At 46.5% G+C, this 10807-nt stretch overlaps 1 protein-coding gene across 2 annotated transcripts in view; it reads left to right on the top strand.

The window, feature by feature from the left end:
• MTRR (5-methyltetrahydrofolate-homocysteine methyltransferase reductase) overlaps positions 1-9018 on the top strand; it is a 32442-nt gene extending 23424 nt beyond the window's left edge. The window contains exons 11-15 of one of the 2 annotated variants that reach the window (XM_058715365.1): positions 398-584; positions 4027-4145; positions 5417-5509; positions 5595-5777; positions 8428-9018. In XM_058715365.1, the coding sequence (XP_058571348.1) occupies positions 398-584; positions 4027-4145; positions 5417-5509; positions 5595-5777; positions 8428-8572 (727 nt within the window). In that variant the 3' untranslated portion in view covers positions 8573-9018. The remainder of the gene's footprint in view (positions 1-397; positions 585-4026; positions 4146-5416; positions 5510-5594; positions 5778-8427) is intronic. The other variant, XM_058715369.1, reaches the window with a different exon arrangement.
• The last annotated feature ends 1789 nt before the right edge of the window (positions 9019-10807 follow it).

Here is a 10807-nt window from a genome sequence, read left to right on the forward strand (position 1 = left end):
CCGTCTTGGGACTCTGGTCCTGCAGGAGCACAACCACGTTTAGTCCCTGGGCTGCAACCACATTCCCCCACATGAGGCCACAGTCGCCCAGGCCTCATCTGCTGCCTGGAGTGCTGGGCCAGGCCACCTTCGCTGGGTAGCAGAGGCCGCCAGTGAAGAGATGAAAGGTTGCAGAGATCTTACGGAGTCTCGAAGCAAACAGGGAATTGGAATCTCACAAGATGGGGGGCAGGAGGAGGGGAGCTTTTAAGGAGCAACAGATCGCTTTTCCCTGAGGAGTTAGAAGGCAGCTTAGAGCCCTGAAAGAAACCTCCCTGTGTCCAGTAAGAAAGGCTGAGTGTAGCCTGTATGATTAGTCCTGATACAAAGTTTAAAAGTAACCTGTGTGTCTCTGCAGCTCAAATCTGTCTCACCCGGGGAAGCTTCATTTCGTTTTCAACGTCGTGGAGTTTTTGTCTCCCACCACAATGGAGGTCCTGCGGAGGGGCGTGTGCACAGGCTGGCTGGCCACGGTGGTCGCGTCCATCCTTCGTCCAGACACACAGGTGTCCCCTGCAGAAGGCGGGCCAGCCCCTGCTCCTGAGGTACCGGGAGTGTGCAGTGTGGGCATTCTTAAAATGATGCTGTTTGCCTGATTCGAAAAAAACAACGTGGTCTTCCCTGGCATCGTCCGTTACTGTGCAGTTTATTCAAGGGAAAATTTTTGCCATACTTGAATTTTAGAATCTCTTTCCTGGGAAGTCAGGAAAACATTACCTGCGTTCCATGTCTCTCTCAAATATTTAAAGTATGAATTTTGTAAAATACAGTCTTTTCTCCTTCCTTGTCCTATTCGTAGAAAAGAAGGCCTTTCCTGCCAGTTGGCACAGGAAGAGTCCAGGACCATACTGAAGGCTGGTGTTGAGGTGTGCAGGCCACAGCCTGTGTCCCAGATAAGTCCTTAACTTGGAGTCAGCCGACACCCAGAGATTAATTTTATAGCCTTTAGTTTTGGGGTACTAGAGGTTGTTTTTTTTTGTTTTTTTTTCTTAATTTTTTTAAATGTTTATTTACTTTTGAGAGAGCACAAAGAGGGGAGAGACAAAGAGAGAGACAGAATCCAGAGCAGACTCCAGGCTCCGAGCTTTCTGCACAGGGCCCGACGCGGGGCTCGAACCCATGAATTATGATATCGTGACCTGAGCCAGAGTCAGACGCCCACCTGACTGAGCCACCCAGGCACCCCTAGGGTACTAGAGTTTCACCCTATTTCTTCCCTTTTTGTCACAGATGTGGTATAGAATTTGAATTAGTGCTGTTAATGTGAAGGCACAATGCGGCAAAATGCCTTTTTAAACACACGGGAGAAAAATGTGACTCGATTTTGTGAACTGTGGACACTTTTACATCTGGACTTAGTGCCCATCCTTCGTGTTTTGACACAGCATGGGCAGAATCTCACTCAAGACTATGGCGAAAGGAACAGTTTAAAGTCCCTGCTCGCCCACGAGGATGGTTGAAATTAAACAAAACATTTCAGGCTTTATCACGAAGTCGTCTTTCTCTGTGGTATTGAAAAAAAACGTACCTGTCATTTGTAGCCTTATCTTAGGACAGATGTGGTCGTTGTAAGTTATTGCAGTGGAAGAGTTCGTGCCCTGAGGGGGTAGTAAGGCTCGGTGTATACTTGAGAGGGCTTGTGGGAAACTGCTGCTCGAAGTTGCCCTTTACTGCGGTATTTTGCCAGGCTGCTGCCTGGACGGAGGTGTCTGAGAGAGAGACCCCGCCTCCTCCCCTGCGCCCTGTACTCCTGGGTTCACGCATCAACAAAATATTAACCTAACACACTGTTCTTCTTTTTGTTTTTTTTAATTAAAAATATTTTTTTAAATGTTTATTTTTGAAGGAGAGAGGGCGTGAGCAGAGAGAGAGAGGGAGACAGAATCGGAAGCAGGCTCCAGGCTCTGAGCTGTCAGCACAGAGCCGGACACGGGGCTCCAACTCATGAGCCGAAAGATCATGAAGTCGGATCCTCAACCGACTAGGCCACCCAGGCACCCCGGTTTTGAAAAGAAATACTACAATACCGACAGGACAATACTATGTCGTACGATCCTATGAAAAGAGATGATCTCCAGAAAGTTGAACATGTGTGTGCCACACATATCACAGACACTCAGCACGGGTGCCTTTTACACATTCTTTCCTCCCTTCCACCCTTTTCTTGCTCCTTTCTCCACTTTAACAGATCTTTTATTGTTAGGCTCCTCAGTGTTGAGGCATTAGAAGTACAGGGAAAAGGATATGATTTAAACTGTATGCTGCTTAGCACACATTTTATTAGGAAGTGTAGAGACTGTTAAGGGTCACGTGACCCACCCCACACCCTCCCTGCGCGGGTAGATGGGACAACTGTGACAGACGCCCCCTGTCCCTGGGAGGCGTGGACTGCCCCTCCCGACGGTGTGTGGCCAGATCGCGCCTTGAGACGCGAGCGGACAGGATGCGTGCCTGGCCCGGCGGGAGCTCCCTGCCGGTGCGGCTGCGACAGGAGGACGGGACGCCGCGGGTCAGGGACGCTGCTGGGGCTTGGAAGTGGGTGAAGTTGGTCTGTGGTGCAGAGAGCTATAGCCAACCCATAGCCTTACAGGAGAGCCAGGAAGACGTGTGTGGAGGTGTTGTGAGCCGTGTGGGGTCTGCTGCAGCGAGAGTGGACCGATGCTGGTTGCCTGGCAGTCCCTGTCACCAACATGCTCCTGTCATACCCGGTGTATCCTGTTTTGTTTTGCCTCACGCGTCTTATTACCAGTCATTTTACGGACAAATGTCTGATTATCGTCTCTTGTTCCGAAAATGTAAGTCCTCGGAGACAGGGATCTTGTTTTGTTCATTTCTGTATCCATAGTGCTTGTCCTATTGAGTACCGGCAGGGAGACTCATACTTGAATGAGTCAAGGCCAAGGTAACGTTAATGACCAGAATGAGAGCACGCGTTCACTCACAGCTCTGCTGGTTCTTTGTTTAAAAAGTACGGTGTTGGGGCGCCTGGGTGGCTTGGTCGGTTAAGCGTCCGACTTCGGCTCAGGTCATGATCTCACGTCCCGTGAGTTCGAGCCCCGCGTCGGGCTCTGTGCTGACAGCTCAGAGCCTGGAGCCTGTTTCGGATTCTGTGTCTCCCTCTCTCTCTGCCCCTCCCCTGTTCATGCTCTGTCTCTCTCTGTCTCAAAAATAAATAAACGTTAAAAAAAATTTTTTTTAAATAAATAAATAAAAAAATAAAAAGTACGGTGTTCATCACGTTGATGAGCCTCGTATGATTTTCCTTCCACCGAAGGAGAAAACGTGTCTAATTACACATGGGTGTGTAGAGCAGTTCCCCATTACCCGGTATAACTTCTGCGCAGAGCAAAGTGAGACTGGAACTGAAATATATTTAGAAGTTGATTCCTTGTAAGTATTTCTGGCACACAGTTTAGAAGAACAATCTTTGGAAATTTTAGCAAAAAGGTTGCATTTATCTGTGTATTCGGCTTACTTATTCTTCCCCTTTTGCAGACACATAACATTGACCCCAGATTAACAAATACGGCACAATTCTCTAGCATCTTTGGAGCAACCCTCTGCTTTTTCCTTCCGTTGCCTAATTTGCACTGGAAACTTTCACTCCATCTTGTTAATCTTCGTTGCCCCTTCGTGTGCGAACACAGAGAATCCTGTCTTCAGGTTTTCGTGCATTTCTCCATGATATATATAATGGGTTGCCTACTAGAAAGCAGATCTTATCCACGGGCCCAGGACAAGAATGTGATTGTATCTGTTCAGTGTTCTACCTTCAAGATATACCTGTCATTTTTAAAGCACCTTTGATTTCGACGGAAAGTAAAACTTTGCAAGACAGGCTTGTGTTTTTCTCTTTGGTGGTGGAAATGTTCATGGTTTCAGTAAGATCTGATGCTGCTGTTTAATTTCTCTAGCAAAGATCATCTTGCTTACGTACCTTTGTCTAGGTTTTCTTTCAGACTCACGAGCATTGGTTTAATATTCCAGATCTCCATCTCTCCTCGAACGACCGGTTTTTTCCACTTACCGAGTGACCCTGCCGCCCCCGTCATAATGGTGGGTCCGGGAACTGGCATAGCGCCCTTCATTGGTTTCCTGCAACACAGGTGTGTGCTTTCTTTGACTAGTGAGAAAATGTATCGCTTGTGATACTGGCTAGAAATACGACAGAGCACCTTTTTTTGTTTCTGCAGTGACTTTTTTGGATATTGGACTTGGGTTGTAAAATTTTTATTTTAAAAAATTATTATCAAATGTGTGATCTCATAGCATAATTTGTCACCATGGGAAAAGTAAATGTGCTATCTCCCAGAGGTTTCGTTATGTATTAGAAGCTCCCTTTTTATGGCAGCACTTTATTTTTCTTTTTTTTTCCCCCAGCTGCACATAGTTTATAACGTGTAGCTGGGGACAGATTTCAGGCACCACTTTCTGTTGTGATGATGTGCGCACTGTCCCATGTGTCCCTTAACTGGATAAAGCTGCTACTGACGGAGATTCGCTTACACCAAAGGTTCAAAGTTAAACCCCAACGTCAGTAATTTTCAGCAGATCGATCTGAATAGATGTGTCTTCGTATCGGTGTAGAACTCTTTGATGTACAACAAGTTGTCCTTCTCTCCCTGTCTGTGAAATCCTGAACAATTCTTTTTGTGTGCTGGTCTCCACATAGTGGTGTAATATCCTGTGGACAGAGTCTTTTTGTTGTTTTTACTTTGTTTTCGTTTTTTCCTCAAGGAAGCAGAGGGGAAGGGCAGACGTGGCCGGCTCGTCTCATCGCTGTGTCATTTCTGAAACAGTTCTCAGCAGATCGTTCTCCTGCTTAAAGCCCGGGGCCACGTTTCCATTCCATTAATTGAGAGTTAATTTTATTCAGAGTCACTACCAAGATTGAATGTAGAAGTCAGTGTAGGTTTCACACTGTGATGTTCTGGGTCATCCTCCTAGATCCCCACGAAATGCTCATAGGTGCCTGCAGCCCACAGGTAATGCCTGTTGTAGCGGCTGCTGGAGGGACCGGGGATCCCTGGGAACATGGCACAGTGGTCACTCAGTGACTGCGAACCCTGCCTCGGTTTCTTGGGGGTATTTCCTGACCTAATAGCTTGGTTTTACATATATATATATTTTTTAATGCTTGTTTATTTTTGAGAGACAAAATGTGAGTGGGGGAGGGGCAGAGAGAGAGGGAGACACAGAATCCCAAGCAGGCTCCGGGCTCCGAGCTGTCAGCACAGAGCCCGACGCGGGGCTCGAATCCACGAACCGTGAGATGATGACCTGAGCCTAAGTCGGACGCTTAACCGGCTGAGCTGCCCAGGCACCCCAGTTTTACATATTCTTTATGTCCAACATCTCCACTTTCTTTCTCACGTAGAGAGAAACTCCAAGAACAACATCCAGAGGGACACTTCGGAGCAATGTGGTTGTTTTTTGGCTGCCGACATAAGGAAAGGGATTATTTATTCAGGTACGACACAATTCTAGTATTCTGATTCCAGGCTTTCTCAGCTTCAGAGGATGAACTTTCAAGTAACTCATATACCGTATTTCAGAGAAGAGCTCCGACACTTCCGTAAGCGTGGGGTCCTAACTCACTTGAAGGTCTCCTTCTCGAGAGAGGCTCCTGTCGGGGAGGAGGAAGCCCCAGTAAAGTATGTGCAAGACAACATGTGGCTTCACAGCAAGCAGGTGGCCGGGGTCCTTCTTCGGGAGAGCGGCTACATTTACGTGTGTGGGTGAGTGGCCGTCAGGCTCAGGGGCCGGGTCGGCGAAGACAGTTGATGATACTTATTAAGCGAACCAGGGACTGTTAACCTAGGTGGGTAGGGATGACTGATTTGATTCCTAAGTACAGGAATAGGAATACAAGTTCTAAAATGATTTTAACATACATTTGGCAGCCAAGATGTTGTCATCCGAGAAATAGAAGTGAAAATTAATCCTTGCTTTTCAGAATGCCGTGTGCCGTATTGAATACATGTTTTAGCCTCTAGAAGTTCTTTCTGTTATTAAGACGTTAATCATTGAACTTGCAGTCTCAGGACTGATTCTGTTGTGTCCAAGAATATGTGACGTGTGCAGCTGACCTAACTAAGGAGAACTCTGGTTTTTTACTCTGAGAATGTGAATCTAAAGATCCTTTTTTTCAAGGCATAATTTATGTCAAAGTTGACCTAAGCCAGGAATTTTCTTTATGTTAAGTTTTATTTACTTTTTGAAGCAAGATCTATTATAGAAATCCCAAAATTGCCATTAAAAATAAAAATTTGGGGAACTTACCAACTTGTCAATGGAATTAAAAAAAACTGCTAAATAGAAAGGACTTTTGAAGTGAGAAAGAGTTGTTTTTAATTCTAACACATGCCTGGCATTTATTTATTTATTTTTTAAGTTTTTATTTATTTTTGAGAGAGAGAGACAGGGTGTGAGCCAGGGAGGGGCAGAGAGAGAGGGTGACACAGAATCCGAAGCAGGCTCCGGGCTCTGAGCTGTCAGCACAGAGCCCGACGCAAGGCTCGAACCCACAAGACATGAGATCATGACCTGAGCCGAAGATGGATGCTTAACCGACTGAGTTGCCCAGGTGCCCCCACATCCCTGGTGTTTAAAACATGTTGTAAATCACCAAGTCAGGTTTTTTTTGTTTGTTTGTTTTGTTTTGTTTTTAAACTGTGATACCGAAGAAGAAATACTGGTACAGTGATCTGGAATAGATATAATTGAAACAGGTTTTATAAAACAGAGCTTTTTCTATTGACTTCTCATGACCTGTTGTGATAACGTCTATTCTGTCTTATTGTTAAAAAAATCGGTTTTGACCGCTGAGTTGATTTTGTGACCTATTAATGGATTTTTGACTCCTTGCTTTTGGTTGATAAAGGCAGAGATTCTGGACATGATGTTGGTTTACATTTTCATTTAGCTTTTAGAGAAGTATTTGACCTTCACTTTGGAGACTGTAGAGTTGTCAATGATGAGGAATAGGCTGGAGTTTTAGATGCAGCTCAACTACTGGAGGCAAAGTCAGTTGCACAAGTCTATGGATAACTGGTAACGGAGCACTCGGGGGCTATCTTATGTGTCCAGAGTCTTAAAATGTTAACCCAGGAATAGTTCTTTACTCATTCCTGGTGCCTCACTTTCCCATCTGTGCAGTGGAGTTGATAATGTGCATCATGGTGGTCTGTGGTCGGGGCTCAGGACGAGACCCCGTGGTGCCCTCATGCGGACCAGCGCCTCAGCAGGAGTGATCCTGTCCCTCAGCCCAGGGACCACTGTCCCAAGCCGGGAGCCTTGTGCTGCTGACAGTCAAGAGGACAGTGGAGACCAGGAGGTGTGGCAGCTGCAGCCACTGGGGCTACGGGGAAGGGCTGTGGGGATGAAAACTCCGGTGCAGTGGTGGAGGGGAGAGCACGACCAAGTCGAGGAGGCCCCTGGAGACGCCTTTCTCAACAAGTGTTACCGCAAGGGCGGGACAGGTTCTGTTCCCGACATCTTGGAGTCCTGCGTGACACTTTGTTTTTTTTTAACTTGTTTGTTTTTAAGAGCGCATGTGTGCAGGTGTGTGAGCGAGCGGGGGAGAGCAGATAGGGAGGGAGGGAGGGAGAAAGACAATCCCAAGTAGCCCCCATGCCGTCAGCGCAGAACCCAACGTGAGGCTCGATCCCGCGAGCTGCAACATCGTGACCTGAGCCAAAATCAAGAGTCGGACGCTTAACTGACTGAGCCACCCAGGTGCCACCAGCGTCCTGTCTGGCACGGTTCAGATATGGAGTGATAAGTGCAGTACATTCCCTGCCCCCAAACAGCTTACTCCCTGCTGAGAAAGCCACATCAGCAGGTGGTTGGAGGGGACTGCAGGGGCACAGGAGGGTCACTCACCCTGTCCTATCAGTGAATAGGCTAAAACATGTCGAAGCACTTAGAGCCAGGCCCACAGTTAATGCGTCTGTTAATATTTGTGTGTGTGTGTGTGTGTGCATGTGCACAGGCATGTGCGTGTCCATATGAAGGCTTGTAGGTGGAAACCTGGTTGCCCTTGGGAATGCAAGTTCCGCTGTGTGCCCAGAGAATGAAGTGGGGGGATGAGGGCCATGAGCAGAGCTAGGTTTATGGGGTCCTGAGACCTTGAACTTGGCTGCTCCTGGAGCAGGGGCGCCTTTGAGGGTTTCCAGCTGGCAGTGATCAGCTCTGAGGTTTGGATGGGTCACTGGTGAAGGCCTGACAGCTGACAGGCTGGGGCACCTGTTGGGTCGCTTCCCAGAGAGACGGAGGGAGGACCAGGGTGGGTGATGGTGGAGTCTGTGGGATTAGATTTGTGAATTACGGAGGCTTCAGTGAAAATTCTTGTTTCCTAAACACTGACGCTATTATTCTTTTTTCTAGAGATGCAAAGAATATGGCCAAAGATGTCAATGATACCCTTGTGGAGATAATAAGCAAAGAGACTGGAGTTGAAAAACTAGAGGCAATGAAAACATTGGCTACTTTAAAAGAAGAAAAACGGTACCTTCAGGATATTTGGTCATAAAATCAAAAAAGAAAAGAGTGGTGCTTTTTTGGCTGAAAGCGCTAAAAGACAATTTCACTGAAACTGAGACTTTGAATTTTTGAAACTAAATTAAGAAAGGTTTCTTGGAGGAGGTAGGGCAGGAGTGGATCGCTTCCCATTACAGCAGACTTCCGGCTTGGTTTTCCGTAAATGCCCCTGCCGCTCAGCACACCACGCTTCGGCCCCTACACCGGCGCCTCCCGGGCCGGCCACTGCGTCCTGGGGAACGTCACAGGTCCCTCTGTCCGTTCCCAGGGCGTCTGTCTGTACGCGACGAGGCTTCCCAGGACAGGGCGTGGGCCCTAGAGCTGAGTGGGTGATAGTTAAAGCTCGTGAACTTAATTTGGCAGTTTTTATAAACCAGGTGAAAATAATTTATTCTTACGTGAACTCTACCGTAAAGAATATTCATGTATTAAAATGAACCGTGTGTGGTGTGTGATTACTTGTGGACACAGACAGTCCCTGACGTCCAACGTTTTGACCTTACGGTGGGTGAGAGCGGTTCGCATCCGGTAGAAAGTGTACTCGACAGTTCGAGTTTTGCTCTTTCCCCGGGTCGGGGACGAGTGATGATGTCTCGCTCTCCGGTTTGCGGGACGTGGCGGAGTCCCTAGGCCCGGCCGCCGTCTGTACCGCGCAAACGTTTTGTCTCTTTCGGTGCAGCGCTCGGTAAATCGAGGTGGTCGGCACTAAGCTGCACCTTCAGGGCTCACGTCCGTGCGGGCGTGTGTGTGAGGTAGGCCGGGCTGAGCCGTGACGTTCGGTAGCTTAGGCGGATTAAATGCTTTTCGACTTTCGAAGTTTTTAACTTAGAATGCATTTGTTGGGCTGTAACCTCACTGTAAGTTAAGGAAGATGTGTATAACCTTGTCAAATGATTATTTATTGCCAAGACTATATCTCTGATAAAAAAATACTAAGGTAATGCTTATAGAGATTTTTTTTAAATGACTTTAAAAATGTGACCTATATTTTAAAATTCTATTTTATATGACTTACCACAATTGCTTCTTAATATCCTAGTTCCAGAATTTAGGGAAATTTGCATAGTTTACAGATGCGAGCAAGTACATATTTTAGTAAAACTACACCTCCACCCCCCCCGCCCCGTTCGTCTCCTCTGCTCCTTTTGGCATAGTTTTTAGTTTTTCTACATTATTTTAACCCCATGCTATCACTCAAATTGTGTCCTAGGCTTAAAATACCTACTTAAATTAGTGTCCTTGTGTTCTAAAAATTCCTACTGTGGTCTGATATTTATATCCCCCCACCCCCATTCATGTGTTCCTGTGCTAACTTCCATTGTGATGATAGTAGGAGGTGGGGCCTCTAGGAGGCACTTGGGTCACGAGGGTGGAGCCCTCAGGAATGGGATCAGTACCCTGACACGGGAGGCCCCCCAGAGCCCCCTGGCTCCTGCCTGGGGGGGACACGAAGCCCATAGTCTGCGGCCAGAAGAGGGCTCTCTCCAGAGTCGGGCCCCACCGGCACCCTCCTCTTGGACATCTAGCCTCCGGAACCGTGAGAAGTAATGGTTTGTAAGGCACCCGCCGTCTGGTGTGCTGTTCCAGCCGCCCAAGAGCCTACGACAGCTCCCAGTGACAAATTCTTGTAAAATTTGTCAGTACAGAAAAAAAAACGTAAAAGGGTATTAATTTTTCTAGGCTCTGATGTTCACTGGTTTTTTATTCAAGAGATTGGCATTTATAAAACAAATCTACCTGTCAAAGATTCCTGGTCATTTTGAAAAATAAATAATGTTAAGATTTGATAAAGCTTTATGCCTGTTTATTACATTATTCTCTAGTCTTATTTCGTATATTTTATAACAAATCTATTTAACCTATTTTATAGATTTAGAATTATATATAGAATTATATTATTCATATATAACAAATTTATATTTAAACAAATCTAAAAAAACAACGTATCAAACAAATCCAGTTACAGACTTAATGATAAGCACGTGCTTGTATATATCAGCCAAAAAGGACTTAAGATGAGAACGTTAAAAAGGACAAAGCACCATGTTCTTTACTTTTGAAAACTGTAACAAGAGGTAACAAGAGCTCGTGTTCCCCTGCCAATATTGTCTATACCGTGACCCGCAACTGCCCTGTGAAGAGAAAGTGACAGGCCACCCCGGTGCCGCTGGAGCCCATCCTGAGCCGTCTTGTCTGCATACGGCCTCCAGGTTAGTCCTGTTAGACG

The sequence above is a fragment of the Neofelis nebulosa genome, chromosome 1 (genome assembly GCF_028018385.1).
Source record: "Neofelis nebulosa isolate mNeoNeb1 chromosome 1, mNeoNeb1.pri, whole genome shotgun sequence".
NCBI classification, from domain to species: domain Eukaryota; kingdom Metazoa; phylum Chordata; class Mammalia; order Carnivora; family Felidae; genus Neofelis; species Neofelis nebulosa.